Source organism: Odontesthes bonariensis, chromosome 19 (genome assembly GCF_027942865.1).
Source record: "Odontesthes bonariensis isolate fOdoBon6 chromosome 19, fOdoBon6.hap1, whole genome shotgun sequence".
Classification (NCBI taxonomy): Eukaryota; Metazoa; Chordata; class Actinopteri; order Atheriniformes; family Atherinopsidae; genus Odontesthes; species Odontesthes bonariensis.
Window position 1 is genome coordinate 20,098,079 of NC_134524.1, and position 20,490 is coordinate 20,118,568.

Sequence of the window (20,490 nt, forward strand, 5' to 3'; positions counted from 1 at the left end):
GGATGTCTTACAGCTTCATGTCAAAAGAGGCGAACTATCCCTTTAATTGGGGAGGTTGGGGATCAACCAGCAAAACCTTCCAAATGTAAGGCAACTCCCTCTAACTTCTGAGTCGCAACCGCACCATGATAGCGGCTCTGTGAGCCCTCCAATTAACTCCTCCAAAGAAAGCAGCCTACCTACATCATCACCGGTCACAACTGCCATTGCATTGTTGCAGCAAATACCGTATGTGGCCCGAGGCAGTGTGGTACACTGGTATGTTATTGTCTTTTAGGAAAATGAGACGTTCAGTCGTTTGAGTCTTGAGTGGTTTGAATTCAATTCTGTATCATTATGTTTTATAGAGAAACTTAAATAAAGCTCAAATGCATATCAATGTATCAGTGTCCTGGTTCAAAATGACCTTTTAAATCAAAGTCCTGATTCCCGACCCTGCCATCTCGGAAACCTCAAACAGGGAACGATTACACGTCATTTTTGCCCTGATTTTTATCTCGGCGCTGAGAGAGTCGGTAGTTGTGGTGGGAGCAGCAGATAAAGAGCACACACACATTTATTTACACCACCGCCAGCACACGGACACATACAAGGGGAGGTGGAACATCCCAGTCGCTTTCATCAAACGAAATGAACCGCAACCGTGCATTCCCACCGGGAATCTGTCCGTTTCAGTAAATGTGCCACATCATCACCAAAACACTGCTGCTTGAGTCTGGTAACGGGACCAGGTTGGACCAAAGCCGGCTTGCGACTGGTTAAACACACATTTCACTTTACATACATATAGTTGGCAATAAAAAAACACAATAAATGGATCGATGAAACACATACGATGGTCGGAGGAGTACTTCAGTTCTGAAGTACTGACGTATTGTGGTGGTATGATGGATCCTCCTTGCAAACAAAATGAAACAAGCATTCAATTTGTATATTTTGGAGTAGACTTCAAAATCCTCTGTTGATAAATAAATATCGAATTATCTTGAGCTTTGCAAATAGAGCTCATTTTGGCCGAAATCTCCCATGAGCCCCTCTGCCGCCTGTAGACAGCAGGCCCACTGAGTGAGATAAAGTGTAATTTGGAGAGACCTAATAGCCGAGGGAGGGATCCTCATTAGGGCTGCATGTGGACCATGCAAATGACCCCTGAGAACAGCCGTACGTTGTGTGCTCTTAAGTCTTTTCCAGATTGAGGGATATTTTCCGATGATGTTTTTGACTGAATAATTTCCGTCGGTCAGTAACCTTGCAGTGTTTTAGCAAATGCTGCAACACAGGGACCTTATAATCATGGGTCCTTGCATCTTTGATGATTGCCGATATTTTTTCCAGGAAGTTGCGAGAAAGGAGTGCAGGGCAAAGTTTGGACAATCATTTTAGTTTATATGGCCATGGAGAGGGGGGGGAAACGGAGGCTAAAGAGGAGGGAAGTAACAGATCTTCAGAGGCAGATAGAGAGGTTTGTGTATACACCACTAGCAATATAAACAGGAGATACAGGCTCGATAAGGAAATTGAGGGAAAGGGCGCAACTCAAATAAACCTAAACTGATGCACCCTGCATCTTTCTCCCTCGCTCTCCGAGCTGAAACTCTCACTAACTGTCAGTGGGAGATGAAAGTCAGGGGATAGCTGCAGAGGCACGTCATTTGGATATTCTGGAACAGGCTGCAGAAAAGGCATTCCTCACATTTTCTCATCAGAGTCCGAATCGGGACTAAACACAACCTGTCGGAACTCACAAGAATTCTTTTTGTTTCACTGAGGCTTGCAGGTTTCTGGCGCTCGACCAGGACAACAGTGGACTTTTGGATCAGACGCGAGTTGTCCTTTTAGATCTGAGGGACAAACACGGCTCCCGAGGCAATTACAGGTTACGGTGCAGTGAGCGCAGCCAGAGGTGGCTCAGAAATTGTGATTTGGGGCGTGTGAGCTATGTGCTCCTGTGGTGGACAAGTGAGGCAGAGCATCCGAAGATATTCAGATGGAGTTTTGGTGTCTGTGAGGTGGCGGCTGACTGCAAAGTGAGAAGGCAAAAACAAGGAAATAATCAAGTTTTGCTTTTATGTGGAACAGAAGGACAAAACGACTGCTCTCCTTTTACATTATGAGGAAGAAGTGTGCAGTTCGGAGTCAGCACAACGTGCTTTGTCAGGGTAATTGCTACTGAATCGTTCTTTTTTTCGTTTGAGCAACAAACAACTTTGACACATCAATGAAGGAATCAGATCAAACCAAGGACCTAACCTGGGACTTTGACCAATCCTGGGATTCCTTGCTAAACCCAGCTGCACGGCTTTGCCTCGACACCTTGGATTTCTCAGACCTATGGGACGAGGACGACAGCGGAGAGGACGAGGGAACCCGCGCGGCAAAAGGATCAAACACATGTCCCCAGGGCCCCCCGGCACCCCCTCCTCTCCCTCCACCTTTACCCTCAGCCTCCTCAAAAGATGCTAACATTAAAAGTCACACCTTGAAGCTCCACTGGAGAGAACTTCAAAACCTGGCCCCACTTCCCAGGCTGACACGCTTTGGGCGACAGACTATCTGGGCGGGACTCGAGCCGGTGCATTTGGACACAAACCGCCTGGAGTACCTGTTTGAGTCTAAGACCAGCAGCTCCTGTTTTAACGTGGTGTCTCGGCAGCAGGTGAGAGTGATGAGACAAAGACGGTGTCGCAAAAACTGAATCTCAAACTGGCACTTGTATGTCTGTTGTCGTAACATTTCTTGACTGTTGAGTGCAAAATTGCAGATTGCACACAACGGAGAACCCTCCACCTCAAACTCCCCTTCTAGGAGAAGGAAGGGTGGCAGTAAGAAAAATGTGAAAGTCCTCCCTGTAGCCGGTGTTTTGTTTGCCCATCATGGGTTGGTGTGGTCACATTGCAGAGCAACATGGTGGACCGGGAAAAAATAGGACTCGTAGTTGGCAAATTGTTCCCACAGCCATAAGGCTTTTTAACAGTGACAGCTGAGTTCTTCTCAAATTGATTTATTTATTTTTTTTAATTTATTTAGTCTATTATTATTATTATTGTTATTATTATTATTATTATTATTATTATTATTATTATTATTATTATTATTATTATGATTATTATCATAATCATAATCATAATCATAATCATTATTATGATTATTATTATTATTATTATTATCATTAGTTAATAGTAGTATTTTTATTAGAATTGGTATTATTATTGTTGTTGTTAATATACAATCATTGTAAAGATTAATCTCTTTTTATTGAGCTACTTGATTAATTTGAATTCCCCCCCATTGGGGGATGAATAAAGTATTTTTCTATTCTATTCTATTCTATTCTATATGCTGCTAGAAAATGCTACAAGTGTGTGGTGTTTTTTTTTTTTAGCTTCAACGCTATTTATCAACATCTGTGGGAGCTTTTGTATTGAGCAAGCACCCTTAAAGGTAATAGTTTCTCCATCTATCTTTGCAAGAAAATCCGCAACCATAAACATGAAGGTTTAGGTGAATTAGCATGGAATGCCCCTCCCCCTCGTTCATCAAGACTTGAAGATTGTTGCACATCAGCAGAGCCCGTCCATTTTGAGGGAGCTGGAGTAGTTCTGCCATTAGTCTTATTGGCTAGATGTTCCAGACTTATCGAGACAAAATCCAAGAGACTGCTAGCCTGGAAAACCAGCGCCAACTGCTGGACGGCAAAATGTTTTGCCTGCGGTTGGGTCTGGCCTCGATCCACTTGTCATTTTGAAAATACTGCCCTGAATCTGGCAGATGGCAACTAAACCAATCACAACGCAGAGATGTGTTTTGAATCAACGCGGGCGGGGCAGAGGGTTCTGGTGCGGGGTTTTGAGGGAGTGACGACAGAGCAGTGCGACGTTGGGCAGTGGAAGCGAACATAGACAAGCGAAAGCACAACAAGAAAGATGGCGGCGGCGATGGAACAGTGCTCGTTTGATTCAGCCTTGGCACACAGCCATTATAACGAACAGCCTTGCCACTCTGTATTAAGCCCCATTGTACCGACTTTTTGGCTGCAGTTCCACCAGAATTCCACTGGGAGCGTCGGTGGAGACCAGAATGAATGGGGCCCTATGGAGCTAGATGCTACAAATGGTCAGTTTCACCTAAGTCTCCTCAAGAGCGCTCAGATTTGAATGTAGTTTCTGAGAGCTCAACATGGGTTTCAAGTAAAAAATCTACTGAACGAGTACATATATCGCTTTGATTTCTTACTGGTTGGCTTCTTGTTGTCCACAACGCGCTAGCATTGTGCTAATGACAGCTGGTCGACCAGCTATGTATGACGTCATATACACTTCAAATCCTTTTTTTAAGCAAATGAGTGGCTCTAAAAATCTAAAACTCAGCCATGGGTATTTTCTAAACACCCTTTTTCGAAAACAACATTCGAATTACTAGAGAAAAAATTATATCTTGAGATAAGGGCACGAAAGGGCGTATAGCTCCATAGGACTCCATTCATTCTGGTCTTCAAAATTGGGCGCCCCACGTGGAAAGAGGGTGGAACTGCAACCAAAATCGCCTCGCTTTCTGTCGCGCTTACTACGTCACAGTCAGTTGCGCTGAATGGTCAGAGCGTTGGCCTATAGGCACAGACGCGGTGTGAAAGACAACGGGTTGTGCTCATCAACAATGTTCCGTTGTATCCATTGATCGGTGCCAGACTAAATTAGACATCCAATCCATTTAGGCTGGTTTATCAGGCTAAGAGACTGCTGTAATTGTGGCAAAAAAAAGTGCTGACATTTTGGGGTTAGGCACACTTAAGTTTTGTGATTTTGCATTTGCCTTTTCTTATTATTTGCTGCTTAACAGCCAAATATGTTGTTCACATTCGAAATGGTGTTGATCAAATGATAGGGTGCATTGACTCTATTTCTCTGGCTATTTCCTAAAGAAAGATGTTTCTCGTGTTTTTTGTTTAATTTAAGTTCCACACTTCTATGTACTTACAAATTGCTGAGCGGTATCTTAATCTCACTGCTTAATAACCCTTTCATCCGAACATAGAAGCAACAGTCTGTCTCAGTGTTGGGAATGAAGCGGAGCAACATCATAACCATTGCCCTGAGCAGCCTGCCCCCTCCGCGCCTCCTGCCCCCGGCTATCTACAGCATGGACAGCAGTGTGCTGGACAGAGAGGATGTTCAGGTACAGTACTTCTCACTACCTTGATATTTTTCACTCACACCTTTTGATTAACCGCATAAATTTGGGAAAAATGGAACTTGATGGGGGCACAGAGTTTATCTTTTTGATATATTCTGTAAAACAGCGCCTTCAAGCTCTGATCCCAACAGAAGAGGAACTTTGTCTGATCAAGGAGGCCGAGGCCCAGAACCCTCACTCTCGTCTGGAGCAGGCCGAGCTCTGCTTGCTGACTCTGGGGGAAATCCCTCTCCTGAGCACCAGGCTCCAGCTGTGGGCCTTTGCTCTGGACTACGACTCCTTAGAGAGGGTGGGTGAAACAGCGCTTCAAGCTACATCCAGAGATGGGGACTCAAGTCACTGTGACTTGGACTCGAGTCGACTCGAGCTGCTGTTTTGATGACTTGTGACTTGACTTGACAAAAAATAAAAGACTTGAGACTCGACTCGGACTTGGAAGTTAAAGACTCGGCACTTGACTTGACTTGAGACACGATGACTTGAATGACTTATTCAGTTCATGTTTTCAGTTTGAATATAAAAATTAATAAATTAATTTTAAAAATTACCCGGTAGGAGCGCAGGCTTATGGCGTCATGATTGGATCACTACCCTGTTAATCAGTCATGCCCTCTCTACATACCTTAAAGGGATAGTTTGCCTCTTTTGACATGAAGCTGTATGACATCCCATATTAGCCACATCATTTATGAACATTGACTTACCCCCCGCTGCGTCCTGTGAGCCGAGTTCCAGCCAAGTTTTGGCGTTTCTTCTCAAAACAAAATGTGTTCAAAAGGGTAATACATTTGCATCACAAAATCAGCGGGAGGGGGACCGAGAGTCATTGTTCTCGGCTTTCGTAATTACCATTTTGGCGGCAAAAGACGAACAGCACAGTGCAAGACATGCGGCGTCAACAACTCGGACAGCCAGACAACAACTTCGAACTTTGTTCGTCATTTGAAGATCCATACTGACCAGTAAGTGCTTGTCAAATTAGCTAATATTATCCTGTTAGTCTAGTCGGTAGTTAGCTAACGTTAGCTTGATATGATACGGGGTGGACAGGTTTGGACACATTGGCCAATGATGTTTACTGACAGTTACTTATATCTTGTCTTTTCACTTTATTAAGATCAGATTCTGCAGGTAAAATTGCAATAATAAGGTCACTTTGACTTGACTTTGACTTGACTTTGACTTGACCTATTACAGGAGTTGACTTGACTTGCCCAAGAAAAAATTACTTGGGACTTAGTTGAGACTTGAAAGCTAAGACTTGAGACTTACTTGAGACTTGCACATGTGTGACTTGGTCCTATCTCTGGCTACATCACACTGACTTACTTTGAAATGCTTTATTTCTTAGCTGAAAATTATCTCCAAAGATGTCCCCAGATTAAAAAAAAAACAAAAAAAACATGGATTTGACAGATATTCTTTATGGTTCACCACAATGCCCTGTAAGCCTGCCCCGTCTCTTTAAAGGAAATTGCTGAGCCTCTCTTCCATCTAAAGCTGGCCATGGAGCAACTGGCAGCCAGCCAGACCTTTAGATGTATTCTCGCGACGGTGTTAGCGATTGGTAACTTCCTCAATGGATGTAAGGTGAGTGACTCCAGACTTTTTTTTCTTTCCATTTAAGGCACTTTCTTCCTTTTCCCCCCAGCATCTTATCTTAACAACTCATGTCAATGTCCCAAGGCCCGTGGCTTTGAGTTGAGTTACCTGGGCAAGCTGTCTCAGGTGAGGGACACACACACCCGCCAGCCCCTGCTTCACCACGTCTGTGTGCTCCTGCTGCAGCTCTACCCACAATCCTCTGACCTCTACTCTGACATCACCGCTGTTACTAAAGCCGGCAAGGTGTGTGGTCGCAGCTAAATGTGTGTTTCGTTGTCCTGAATGTCTATGCTAACATGGCATCTCAGACCTAATGGGATTTAACAAGGCAAGGCAAGTTTATTTGTATAGCACAATTCAACTACAAGGCGATTCAAAGTGCTTTACAGATACATTAACCCTTGTGCGGTCTTAACATTGTGTTTACTCCCCTTGTCCTACGGGTCAAAAATGACCCGTCCTACCAAAGCCCCAAAATAAAGCAACTTAATTGAATTTTAAATCCAAAATCTATTTTGTATGATGAAACCACCTGTTATTTATCTATTCAACTCAATTCAATACATTTTTTATCATGTATTTGTTGTTGCACAATACAAAAAGACAATCACCAGTTTTCAGGATTACACTTTTTTTTTTTTACCACAAACCAACTGTCAGCTGGACCAACAGTTCTCTTGTTTTCTCAGTTTTCTTTTACATAATAAAGGTGTATCATTGATATATATATATATATATATATATATATATATATATATATATATATATATATATATATATATATATATATAAATGTGAAGTAATTACTTCCGAATTAATTATATTGAAAGGGAAAAAAACTGAACTTTTGTTTTTATAATTCACGGGTCAAAAAGGACCCATAAGACAATCGTTGTACCCTAGTGGTGTACATCCCACATGGAAACATAAACAAAAATAAAGTCATAAAATTTCAAGTTGGAAAAAGATAGTTTAAGGTATTTTTTCTACAGCTAAACATGGTAGTGGGTCACTTTTGACCTGCAAGACAACAGGAGGGTTAAAATGTGATTAAGTTTTGAAACTCAAGCTTCAGATTTGGAGCTTTATTCAAACGCAGCTGAAAATAGGTGTGTCTTCAACCTGGACTTAAACACACTGAGTGTTTCTGCTGATCTGAGGCTTTCTGGGAGTTTGTTCCAGACATGTGGAGCATAGAAGCTGAATGCAGCTTCTCCATGTCTGGTTCTGACTCTGGGAACTGATAAAAGACCGGATCCAGATGACCTGAGGGGTCTGGAAGGTTCATACTGGGTCAGGAGGTCACTGATGTATTTTGGTCCAAGACCATTCCGGGCTTTATAGACCAGATGAATACAATTTAAAAAAAAAAATCAGCTATAAAAGTAGTGAACACTGGGGCAAAAGTCAAATGTACTCAAACTCGTCCCTTATCTGTAGTGTGACTACTCCCAAGTCCAAACTAGCTTTGCTCAGCTGGAGGCCGTGTGCAAAGCATCATGGGAGCAGCTGAAGTTACTCGAGAGGGCCGAGGAAAAGAGGAAAGGAGGGAAAGGGGAAAAGAGGAGAGGAAGAGACGACGAGGCCTCATCGCCTGAGGGTTCTCTCCGTCACCGGCTGCCAAAGATCCTGAAAGAGTGCGAGGAGAGGCTGAAGGTCCTGAGGGCAGTCCATCGCCGAGTCATCAACAGGTGCTCCGCAGTCACTAAAAACATCAACAGTGAGGAATCAAACTTGGCATTTTTTTGGCTAACATATACAGCCTGTGGTTTCGCCACCATCTTATCATTTGTCAAGGTTCCACGCTTTCCTCTTGTTTCTGGGCTACTCCCGAGCGATGGTGAAAGAAACCAAAGCGGAGGACTTCTGCAGAACCATCAGCAACTTCTCGCTGGAGTACAGGACCACAAGGCAGGCCGTCCTTCTGCAGAGGGAGCGCGAGCGGCAGAAAAGTGGAGCAGAAAGCCCAGGCCCGCACACGCCTGCGGGCAGGAGGAAATGTCAGCAAACCCCCTCACAGGTTGTTCCGTCAGATGCTGTCCAACAGAGCAAATTTGCACAATATCCAAAGGAAAAAAAGCGTTTTTCTTTTCTTTTTTTTCTTCTTCTTTACTGATAAGAGTAGTAACCCAGCGTTGATTCACCTTGCAGGAAAGTGATGAGCAGTGCAGGTTGGAGGAGGTGCTGAGAACACCAGAGTCCATCTCCAAACTGGATGTCACTTTGCCCCGAAACCGTAGGAGGATGGCTGACATCCAAGGTACTTAATGCTTGTTTTACCCTTTTTTTCTCTATACTTTTATAAAAAAAAATGTATCAATGTGCCATAATGAGCACTTATTTGTTTACTTCTCAGGTCCATTCTCACGGAAAATGAAGTGGTGACCCTGCTGATTTTCTTTTCAGTGGCTGGCGAGTGTTTATTTATGAAAGTGTTTTTACATTGCTGTACTACTTCTGGTGATCGGCTGCAGTGAACAAATGAACAGTTGAATGAAACGTGACGTGCCATTTATTTGCTACAATCATGTTTGAGGTATACATTGAAACAATTGTGTGTGTGTGTGTGACTGAGTGAAAGACAATAAAATATAAAACCAAATGAACAAAGTCAGTCAAAGTGTGCCAAATAAGAATAAAACGTAAAGGTTTCCGCGTAAAAAAAATCGTTGATATGTAGAACTCGTTCGGTTTTAATGACAAATAACTGCAGATAAAAATAAATGGCAACGAAATATTTGTATAATTTCTTGTCTGTTTGTTGGACTCAGGAACAGCACGAGCGTTAGTGAGTCTCAACGACACTTTGCATTTTTCTCATCCATCGCCGCCTGTAGTCATTTCTGGCATACTGTAACCTCCCATAAGCTCAACGCTTTGGCGTTGAATCGAACCGTATGGGTGGTGATGCGGCAGCGGATGTCGTCCTGCATGAATAAGACTGGCAAGCCCACCTACCAATCCACGAAAGGCTTATCCAAACGTGCTGATAAAAGGATCCAATCAGAAACTGAGACGCAGCAGTGGGCGGGAGCTTCCTCGCGGAAAGAGCGAGTCGGCTCCATTTCGTGTCAATTGTTTCAAGGTGATACATTCAGCGGACTGAGCCGTAAGCGGATCTTTATCTTCTCAAGTAAAACGAGCTTTCAGTTGTTCTCATTTTTAGTGTTAAGCTCCCGGTGAGTATTTTTAAATGAGAGGGTTTTTAGCTTTTTACATTTTTTTTCTGACTTTGAAGCATCTCTGGGACTTTTTTTTTTGTTTTTATTTTTATTGCATTTTTCCTAGCTGGTATTCCCGAGACTGTTGGCTGGCTGTTGTGGCTTACATTTAGTGATGGCAATATAAACTGCGCATAAACTAGTTTTAAGTAGCTTCCGCCGCAATACCTATATGCCATATAAGTATCTATTTTTTATTTTTTGTCTTTGTTTTTCCGATTAAGATCTTCCTAAACCCTCTCTCTCTTTTTTTTTTTTTTTTTTTTTTTATCCCTCCCAGTGTTACCGTTTTGATTATCTGAATGTCGGTTCGTTTTCATGGAGAGCGATATGGAACATTGGTCTGGGATTTTCTGGAACAGTTTTCAAAACGGGTCGTCCGTCCGTTTTCTGGAAACCATTTTGCTTTTCTTTAACATTTTGCTTTTTCCTCTCGTACCGGGTACCCCCTCTCCCTCCCTGCACATTAAACTTGGTCTACAGTCCTTGACGTCGAGTCCGAGCACGTGTTTTTCCCAGCATTCCTTGTCATTTTGGCTGTACTCGGGCTTAATGTTGTCTGCTGCGAAATATTTCTTCTTCTTCTCCTTCTTCCCCTTACCCCCCACTCTGGTGAGAAGTGTGGCAATTTCCAGAGACAATACTTTGATGGGCTTTTCTTTTGCATTGGCTCCTACTAATTTGTGCATTTTTGTTACTTGAATTATGAATGCTTATTTGCAGACTTACTCCACAGCAGTTTACCCCTGAGCTGCGAAGAAAAGGCCGTAGAGGGGCCTGCGCCGAGCTCTGACATCACTTAGACTTCTATATCATTTTGTCCCTACCTTGGTTTACCCCTGTCGATCCCAAACGTGCCCTCTGGGAATGTTCTATAGCAGCACTCCCTCCAGATTCCAGCCGCAGGAAAGAGATGGCGGTTGGAGCCACCTGTTCCCTCCGATATCTCCTCTCCCTGCTTGTCAATTTGCACATCTGCTGGAATCTCACCACAAACTAGAAGGCGAATGGCCGCTACAAATTACAGTTTTTTTGTGCCGTTTTCCGCTAGTTTTGTGCAACCATTTGCATTCCCGGTGGAACGTTTTTGGCAGCCCTGCGCAGCGTCGCCCGCGGAGAAGACCTCAGCCCTTCCGCTTTTAGTGAACCACCGGTGTTATTTTTAACGGCAGAATACAGCCTGCTGTGCAAAACAGCCACGCTCGGTCAGCCTGGCCTTCGTGGCTTTGGTTGGAAAAAAAAAAACATCTCTTCACTCATAGGTGTGAATTACTTTGGTTTCAGCACTCAAAACAAACTGTATTCAAATGGTTCTAAAAGGGATGTCCATGTACTTTCAAAACCCTACTGTACACATTCAAGGCCATCCACAACCTCGCCCCCCCGTATCTGTCTGATCTCCTCGCCATTGTCACCCCATCTCGCTCCCTCAGGTCATCCTCCTCCCTCCACCTCTCTGTGCCCTCTGCCCGTCTCAGCACCATGGGGAGCAGAGCTTTCAGTCGCTCTGCTCCCCAACTCTGGAACTCACTCCCACCAGATATCCGCAACATTGACTCTTTACCCCTCTTCAAATCAAAACTCAAAACCCATCTGTTTCAAGCTGCATTCTCCCTCTAGCCTCTTTTTTAACTTGTGTTATTTTATTTATTGTGTTTATTTTAATGTGTTGTAAAGTGTCCTTTAGCGTTGAGAAAGGCGCTTTTTTTAAAAAATTAAATGTATTATTATTATTATTATGTCAAATAAAGTTGCGTGTTCGACGAAGGCCGATATTTAGAATATTTAGGGAATGTTGGCGTTGCCACTTGAACCGTCAGCAGGTTGAACATGAGAAATGGAGTCGGACGGTTATTCCCCGGCTTATTCTACCACTGTACCGTGACAGGAAATGATTAAAAGCAGGACTTCGCCTTTTAGTTTCACGCACAGGTTAGCGGCTCGTGTTTTTTTTTTTTTTTTTTGTCCTGAGAGGTATCCCCCCCTACTTCTTATGAATAAGTTCTCTTGTTCATTTTCAGAGGAGCGTGTTTTGGGTTTTTTCTAACACTTACCTCTGTTTTTTTGTTTCCCCCCCTGTTTAGTTTTTGAAGCCACTTTTTTCGGCAGCAGCAAAATCGTAAGTTGGTGTCATCTTTTTTTTTTCTTTCTTTTTTTTCCCCCTTTTTGACCCCCTCCCACCAGCTTCTGCATCATTTTTTTTAATATATTCCACTTTTCAACCCCCTTTGTGATGTACTCCTGATGTTCTTCCCCCTTTTGGATTTTAAGCAGCATGTGGTGGATTTTTATAGAAATATAAACATTTTTTCCTCCGCTGTGAAAGTAGAAAATGAGGTGCTCTCTTTCATTCTCTTTCATCGCTCAGCCTCACGGCCCTTTTTGAACAAGCCTCCCACATGTTCCCGAGTTGTGACAATCGAATTAATCATGTTTAATATTGATCGCTGTGGGCCAGAACTCTTCATCCGGGAAGTCCTTAAATTATGGACTTGTAAAGGCCAAATGACACTTTGTTTTTGTGTGTGTGTGTGTGTGTGTGTGTGTGTGTGTGTGTGTGTGTGTGTGTGTGTGTTTTTGTGACTGTGCATGTCATTTGAGTCCAGTCTGGCCCATTACTCACATAAGCAAACTCACTTTCCCTTTTAATGTAGCATCACTTTTGAATATGGTCATGTTGTTGCCCATTTAAAAAAAAAAAAAAAAAAAAAGGCATGAAATACCATTAATTACTAACTTAGTCATTAATCAATTAACAATGAGTGTCGACTGCTTTTATTAAAGGCAAATCGGTTGCAACACGTCGTGTTTGCTTGTTCCACATCCATCTTCATTTGATCAGAGCTGATTTTTTTTTTTTTTTTTTTTTTTTTTTTTTTTTTTTTAAAAAGGATTTAAAAGAAAAATAATGATGATAAATTACAGCGATACTCCTCGTCTTTATTTCCTAAATCTGTCTTAAAGGAACACACGTGTCATGCGCAGATGTGCCGCATCTGTTCACACTGCAGAGCTGCTCTTTCTGTCATTTTTGTCTGGTCTGTCTCCGAGCACGAGTCCCGGGAGCTGCAGTCGCAGTGTCTGTCACAGTTTCGAAGCACCAACATTTCACGATTACGACACACACATACACACACGCAGCCATACCGAGCCATGGTCACCAGGGTATGATAAGCCCCAGATAAGGCGATCCATAAGAGGAGAGTTCGACGTGGCTGTTTCAATAAGGTCAAATCAATCCGGGCTATAACCGAGCTGCCGTATGAGCCAAAAAATGCCGAATTTCAAATGACTCTTCTCAGCAGGCTTTAGAATTTGTTGCAGGTAAGAGAAAAACTGCATATAAAACGGTGCCAGATTATATCATGCAGCATGCCGTGACCAAATGTCAGGTTCAAGTATAAAGCACCCGAGCTCCTGCTTGAACCCCAGCCTGCCTCACAGAATTAGATACATTTGCTTAAGAGGCCTGGTCACAGACACGCCACCGGCTCCGCCAAGTTATAGAGACGCCCTCGCCAAGTCCTGTAGAGGAGAGCAGAGCGGCAGGCCCCGGCCAAATGTTCCTGCTGCAAAACTATGTAAATCCCCTGCTCGTAGCTGCTGGCCAGAGAGGGAGAGGCCGCGGCGAAACCCAGCTGGCTGCAGTGTCGTGTTCTGGCAGGCTGCACACGGCTTTGCTGTAGCTCGAGCAGTTGATTCGAAGATGAGGAGTTCACGTCGTTGGATAGGACAAAACAGATGCACCAAAGCTTGATGAGTACAGCCGGCGTTGAGTTTACACAATAGAGGAAAGGGCAATGAGAATACCCTAGGATTTGTCCTGATTATGAGAGCCCACCCCATATCCCCTCCCTCCTCCCTGCAGTGTTGCATAACTTTGCAGTCTTTGCAACTGAAGCGACAGCAGACCTGAAAATGTCCGCCCCCTCCTATGCACTTGCTAAGGCGGAGACTGCGCTTTTAATAGCATGATATGCTAACAATGAGTGGCTGGTGCATTGAAATGAAATGCCATGAATCTCGAGCAGAGCAGCGGTGTGGCCTTCCTCGTGTTTTATAGCAGGTTCTCGAACCGAAAGACAAAGTCAACGGTCCGTTCTTGAGTTTCCAACTAAACGAACCGAATCTAACAATTGTACCAGTTGGATCATTGATTGTTTCTGAAGAGAGCATTCATGCAGACTGTGTTGTGTGCCAAGCAAAAGTAGTTTATAGACCAGGTCTACTTTATTCTGCCAATGAAATACCAATCTTTAAGGACTTTTATAGTGAAACAGAAGGTGAAGGCTTGTGGATTCAAACATGCTTACGGGTGATTTTGCTTTTGTCATAACAACCATTTATCCCACAGGTGTTTCTTTTCTTTTCTCTTTACGCCCTTTTCAACAAGCCCATGTCCACCTCTTGTGTCGGGTTTGACAAAAACCCGACATGGGGGGGGGGTAAAAAGAAAAAGTCCCTGATTCCATCTCTCATAGCTTTCTCGGCGGCCCTCTTCTCTCCAGCAGAAAGTCAGGCAGGCAGACCTCCACCGACCCGAGTGCAGACACAATGGAGTGAGTGTTGGCTACTTGGTGGCCCAATCACACTGTTTATTCTGCTGTCCGCTATCTATTATATCAAGCCCTTGTCCCCCTTGTAATGGTGGATGTAGTAAAAAAGTAAAAAAAGACAAAAAACATAAACCTTAGTTGTAGGGGAAAGATAGTAGGAGCTAAATCTAGAATTTATTGTGGATGTCAGTAATTGAAATGGCATTTTCTATTAAAAGATGGGTGCATGTAGTCACACGGTAATGAGACTTTAAACGGGGCTTTACAGAATTTGTCCCACCTCACACTCTTCAAGGTTAGGCCGCTTGAGTAAAGCCACGCCACCGATAAGAAGGACACAGTGTCGTCTCTAACGTGATCTCAAGCCGCTGTCCGTTCGGCATCTGCCCTCAACCGTCACCTCTCTCCGTCTGCTTCCCTCAGTTGGTCGCCGTCCTCCGCCTCCAGCCTGATGGCCAGCAGCAACGTGACCAACAAGACCGACCCCCGCTCGCTCAACTCCCGGGTCTTCATAGGCAACCTCAACACCCTGCTGGTCACCAAGGCCGACGTGGAGGCCATCTTCTCCAAGTACGGCAAGGTTGTCGGCTGCTCGGTCCACAAAGGCTACGCCTTCGTCCAGTACACCAACGAGAGGAACGCCAGGGCTGCCGTGGCCGGGGAGGACGGCCGTATGATTGTGGGACAGGTGTTAGGTGAGGTGGAGTGACGAAGACGACTGCTGGGTCCCAGCACCAAGTCTTGAATTCAGTATTTTACCACCTTGCTTAAATATCTTTTAAAAATGGCAGTCATAGCAAATCTGCCGAACTATGGACGAAGTATTAAGTAGCTATTATGATCCAACTATCCAGATCCAGAACGAAGGCATCACATAAGCCTCGTTTCCACTATGCACTCCGGTAAACGGTACGGTACGGGTCGGGTCGCTTTGGGGTCAGCTTGCGTTCCCACTGTACAAAGGGGATCCTCAGGGGTGGCGGAGTGCGTGCCGAAGCGTAAATGGCAAATAACAAAGAACATCCATAATTTGGAACCACCTCCAAGCTTCTTCAGCTTAATGCGACACTGGCTCGCGGTCCGGTTGAAACCACTTTTTCGTTTCGCACAGCGCCATCGAGCTCCCGCTGCACAGTCTCCTCACCAACAACAGAGAGCAGAGCCTGGAACCTGTCCTGTGTGCTACGTACCCCAAGCAGAAGGGTTACAAACATGGTAACGGGTACCATGGGACCGGTACGCTTTCGTGGTAGTGGAAACACTGAAATAAGAGCACCGACCCGTACCGGACTGCATAGTGGAAACGAGGAATACGAATAGATGTAAATACTTCAAAGGATTTTAAGCGTGTGCTGCTGAAATCTCTTTCCTTTTTGATCTCTAAATACATTGGGGGAAAAAGACTGAGATACAGCATGACATGGATGTTTAAAATCTTGAAAAAAATACTTGCTCAGTCATTCCCTACTTCTGTTGCAGTTTACAGTTTTCCCATTTGGAGAACAAGAGTGTTTCTCTTGTTTCACAGCACAAACAGCTGGCTTACTTTGCTGCCCTCTAGTGGTGTAACCTGGGCACTGCAAAAAAACGTCATAACAGGATTAAACACCATTTTCTTATGCGGTATTACAGAAAAAAAACAGCCGTTTTTGGTCAAATGTGTCGGACATGGCCAACGTTCCAGGCTGACTGAAGAAGATGTGAGTAAATATGTGCAAATGCCGCCTGGGAGAGGTATAATCTGCAGCATACTATTCGTACAGACACTCGCTGTCCCCTTCTTTGAACGAGTCCTCCCTTCCTCTGTCTTTCCTACCCTCAGTTTTTTTTCCTCACACAGACATCAACCTGGCAGGTGAGCCGAAGCCTCACAGGTCGAAGACAGCGAAGCGATCCGCAGGTGACATGTGCAGGTGCGTAAGCATTCAAATATGCTAAAAAAAAAAAAGCAAGAAAGAAAGAAAGAAATCTCAAAGTTGTTCAAACATGCATGTATTTGCTGAATCTTTCACTGCTGTCCTCACTACCCACAGCTCATCTTTTGATTTGGACTATGACTTCCAAAGAGATTACTATGACAGGTAAGCTGTGTGTTCTTCTGCTGGCAGTTAATGCTCCTAATGTTATGAGGAAAGGTGGAAAAACTTTAAGCATATCCTGGCACTGTTTTCTTCTTTTTTTTTCTGGCGCCCCCCCTCTCTGTCAGAATGTACTCCTACCAGTCCCGGGTGCCTCCTCCCCCTCCGCCGCTGTCCCGCGCCGTCATCCCCTCGAAGCGTCCTCGGGTCAGCCTGAGTGGCGGAGGGAGCCGACGGAGCAAGGCCACCTTCTCCTCCTCTTCCTCCAAGAGCAGCCAGAGGACCTCACGCACGAGTAGGTCGCACCCACGCTATCACCAGTGTGCCTAAAAAATTTTTCCCCTCCCATCACTCATACATTCAAAGCTTGTAGGATTTTATTTCTTTATTATTTCTGCATTAAGCCCTCTAGTTCTGTGGGATTTGGGGCTGTCTGTTTTAGTCGGAGGACATCGAGAGCCACAACGAAATCTTCATTTTGTACCTCTCAAGGTGGCCTAATGTGCGTTTGTGATAGTTTAATTTAAGGTTTGTTTGTTTGGCCTCTTTACCAGTACACCAGAAGCTCGATTGATCCACCTTCTGTGCTTAACAATGGGCTCGATGCTCCTTTCATGAGTTTCACGAGGAACCAGGAGAGGTTTTGATGACTAGTTGTTGTGCAGAAATCATTGCTCAGTCGAGGACTCTACTGTCTGTTACATCAGGTTTTCTTCCACCTGAAAATGTCTTGCTCTTTTCTCGTGGACTTCACTTGCTCTGTTTGCATCAGTCGTTTTTAACTTTCGGAATGTCAAGGAGCTGATAGAGGAGGCTTTTGAAGAGACAGAGTATTTTGGAAGCTTTGAAAATACGACCACGGACGGGCTGATTAAGATCTTAGACTAATCTGAGAGCCAAATCTCTTTGCTCAAACTTTAGCATGCTGCATCTTTCCTTCTTTTTTCTCAAACTGGTACACCCCCCCCCAAAAAAAACCTCACAAATTTTACATGAAAGGAATGGTTCTACCATAACCTTTGGTGTTGTAGAGATACGTGCATGTTCCGCTTTCTTACCAGCCAGCCGCTCTTTGTCCCGCAGTGAGGACCGACGATCTTCAGACCATCAAAAGAGAGCTCTCGCTGATCAAACACAAGGTGGACTACCTGCTGGATGGCTTAGAGCGCATGGAAAAGGACTACAGCAACAAGTCAGGTGGGCCAGAATGAAGAGAGAAATGCAAATTGAAAGCTGAAACGACGTTTAAACAACGGCATGGTTACTCTGAGGGATTTTTCATTCCTTTCACGGCCTAAAACAGCAATAGAACTGATAGCTTTGCTTCACAAACCGCTGTAAGAACTTCAAATCTTCAGCGTGACATCAGGAAGCTGCACATAACTGTATAATGCCATAAGATGAGATATGAAAGGTTATATGAAAAGGTCGGATTCATAAATGTCATGAAATGAAAGGCACACCGTGGTCCCATCTGCTGATCCGTGACTCCCTCTCTCCGCATCCCATTTTTAAATTTTTTTTATTTACTCAGAAATGAAAAGCTCCAAACCGGAGCCGGGCGAAGTGTCCCCCCTCCACTCGTCTACCTCCAGCAAGAAGGAGGACAGCCTGAAGAGGGACAGAGAGAGCCAGGAGCTGAATGACTCTGAGGAGGACGGAGACCTGCTGGAGGATGAGGACGAGGTGAGGAGTGGGGATGTGGAGCGGAGGGGACGGGAGGGGAACCAGGCCTAGATCTGATCCACATGTGACTCTTTTGTGGGGGTTTTCATAGCAAAAAAATCATTGTAAACTTTCTCTTTTTTCCCCCCCCCCACTGTTTTCCTTCCATTCAGATGAAAAGCAGAAAGAGAGAAGAGGATGAGGAGGACGACGGCGAGCAGGAGGAAGGGGAAGACGACAGCGACAGCGCCAATGGAGATGAGTCCTGAACATGTGACACAGGCATACGCGCACAGACTTACACGAAACAAATTGTGTATGAAAGTTCCCCCCACCAGACATATTCCTGGGTGGTCGCATGCTCCCATCTGCTGAAGTGGTTGGACATTTGTTTACAGCGTGTTGTAGATGTCGCTCCTCTCCTCCACAAATTCACAAACGTGTGAACTGTTTGTTTCTGGAACCTTTCTGCTTCGTTTGAAGTTGCTTTGGCTCCATTCTTTTTTTTTTTTTCATTTGAGTTTTACATTTTCTTTTTTTTTAATGACTACCATGCTGACAAATAGAGGAAAACTTACCTAGCAGTGTCTGGTATAAGAATGTGACTAAATGCAGTGATTTCTTGAGGCGAAATGTGCCAGGTTTGAAGTCTGGCAAAACCAAAAGTTTCTGATTAAGCTGCTGCCTGCTGACCAGCAGGTGGCAGCGTATCCCCAAACCACAAGCTCACCAGGACCTTTTTGTGTTGGTTTGTTGATACAATCTCCTTCCCTCTGCTCCTCAGATAACACGAGCGTGCACAAATTCCCACGTCACACTACTCAAATTCTCAGAGAAAAATGCTTGTCAGCCTTTGAAGATGCTTGTGTGTTTCGCAGAGGTGTAATGACCATAACTGTCCTCGGCTTGTGTGACACAGTGTTTGTCTGTTTCTGTGAAGTGAATAAACCTGTTTTTCCACGTTGGAGCCTTGAAATCCTTTTCGTGCAATACAAATGCGCGGATTTGTTTTTCACCGGGGTGTTACAGTGGCGCTAAACTGATGGATTTAGTCGAGAAACTGGGTTATGCAACACAACGTGAGAAACCCTCAATATGAAGGAAAACCTCTCTAAATTCTAGTTCTCTTTTTATGTATCAGAACATGACATAACATTTATTTATTTATTTTAATAATGTTTTGGGGGGCTCTTTATGCCTTTAATGATAGGACAGTTGGAGAGAGACAGGAAGCAGGGGGCAGAGAGAGGGGGAAGACATGCAGCAAAGGACTGTAGCCTCTGTACATGCCCCCCCCCCCCCCCCCCCCCCCAAAAAAAAAGATCTCAGATGAATGCATGCCACATTTCGTCATGTCATTATTCATTAAATGTAAACTGTGCCAAAATGCAGTAACATGGGAAAAACTAAGCACACTCTTACTCCTTCCGTTGGACAATAAGAGGCTAAGTACAGCAAGATTTGTCAGTTTGCTGGTCTGGAGCATTCAGATGTGAGTTAACGCAACGTTAAGGAGGAAAGACACCTGAAGTGACCTTAGAGCAGCAACTGTTGCTGCCCATCAATCTGGGAAGGGCTGTAAGGTCATTCTTCAAGCAATCTGTTGTCCATCGCTATACAGCGAGAACATTCAGGACAGTTGCCTTTCTTTCCGGGGAACACAGTCAAGACTGTGCAATGGTCAGAAACTGCAATAAAAAGAATGAGCTACATCTCAGACTCTTAAATGTCAAAGTTGGAAAAAAAAAACGGAGCCATGTGGGGCTTGTTTGGAAGGGTTGCAGGAGGACGCCTCTTCTCTCTAAAACGATCACGGCAGCACAGCTTCGGTTTGGAAAGCTGCATCTGAACAGAGCACCACCACTTCTTCTGGATCCTTTGCACAGCTGTTGTTAAATGATGGTGCAGTGCAATTGCACCGCCGTGTTATTCATCTGAGGCTGTATTTACGTACTCGTATCCTGGATTATACAAAATTAGAACTGTATAAGAGAGCACTTTGTTTTGAGTGTACTTAATTATTTGTCCATAGCACAGTCACTACATCAATGCACAGCCTCTTTATTAATATATACGGTATGCAGCCTGTAGTCCATAGAGGCCTTAGAACTCTGTAATGAATGCAAGAGCATCGAGCGTGCAGTAATAAGGAGGAATGGAAAAAGGAAAAGGGAG

General features: G+C 44.2%; 3 protein-coding genes across 13 annotated transcripts in view; 2 read left to right on the forward strand and 1 right to left on the reverse strand.

Annotated features, from left to right (window-relative positions):
- LOC142368394 (uncharacterized) overlaps positions 1–20,490 on the reverse strand; it is a 146,255-nt gene that overhangs the window by 29,392 nt on the left and 96,373 nt on the right. The window lies entirely within an intron of this gene.
- Positions 1,556–9,294, forward strand: LOC142368408 (FH1/FH2 domain-containing protein 1). The gene is made up of 9 exons (XM_075450543.1): positions 1,556–2,656; positions 5,032–5,172; positions 5,297–5,479; positions 6,661–6,780; positions 6,877–7,038; positions 8,236–8,486; positions 8,593–8,815; positions 8,947–9,055; positions 9,152–9,294. The coding sequence occupies exons 1-9, from the start codon at positions 2,219–2,221 to the stop codon at positions 9,178–9,180; spliced, it is 1,656 nt and encodes a 551-aa protein (XP_075306658.1). The 5' UTR covers positions 1,556–2,218; the 3' UTR covers positions 9,181–9,294.
- On the forward strand, positions 9,495–19,269 carry LOC142368409 (heterogeneous nuclear ribonucleoprotein C). Of its 11 annotated transcripts, none has more exons than XM_075450551.1 (10): positions 9,886–9,974; positions 12,101–12,135; positions 14,498–14,575; positions 14,996–15,267; positions 16,413–16,485; positions 16,606–16,653; positions 16,779–16,945; positions 17,734–17,847; positions 18,185–18,336; positions 18,489–19,269. In XM_075450551.1, exons 3-10 carry the CDS (start codon positions 14,571–14,573, stop codon positions 18,582–18,584), a joined length of 927 nt encoding a protein of 308 aa, XP_075306666.1. In that variant the 5' UTR covers positions 9,886–9,974; positions 12,101–12,135; positions 14,498–14,570; the 3' UTR covers positions 18,585–19,269. The 11 variants fall into 11 exon arrangements, with proteins under 11 accessions (XP_075306659.1, XP_075306660.1, XP_075306661.1 ...); XM_075450555.1 differs by having other exon boundaries at positions 14,525–14,575; XM_075450554.1 differs by having other exon boundaries at positions 14,528–14,575.

Bases quoted from the DNA above. Each gene is read 5' to 3' on its own strand.
- LOC142368408 (XM_075450543.1), top strand. From the start codon at position 2,219: ATGAAGGAATCAGATCAAACCAAGGACCTAACCTGGGACTTTGACCAA. The intron at 5,480-6,660 runs GTGGGTGAAACA...GTCTCTTTAAAG, and splicing joins ACTACGACTCCTTAGAGAGG to GAAATTGCTGAGCCTCTCTT. The intron at 6,781-6,876 runs GTGAGTGACTCC...CAATGTCCCAAG, and splicing joins ACTTCCTCAATGGATGTAAG to GCCCGTGGCTTTGAGTTGAG.
- LOC142368409 (XM_075450544.1), top strand. From the start codon at position 9,703: ATGCGGCAGCGGATGTCGTCCTGCATGAATAAGACTGGCAAGCCCACC. The intron at 14,576-14,995 runs GTGAGTGTTGGC...TGCTTCCCTCAG, and splicing joins CCGAGTGCAGACACAATGGA to TTGGTCGCCGTCCTCCGCCT. The intron at 16,654-16,778 runs GTAAGCTGTGTG...CCTCTCTGTCAG, and splicing joins CAAAGAGATTACTATGACAG to AATGTACTCCTACCAGTCCC.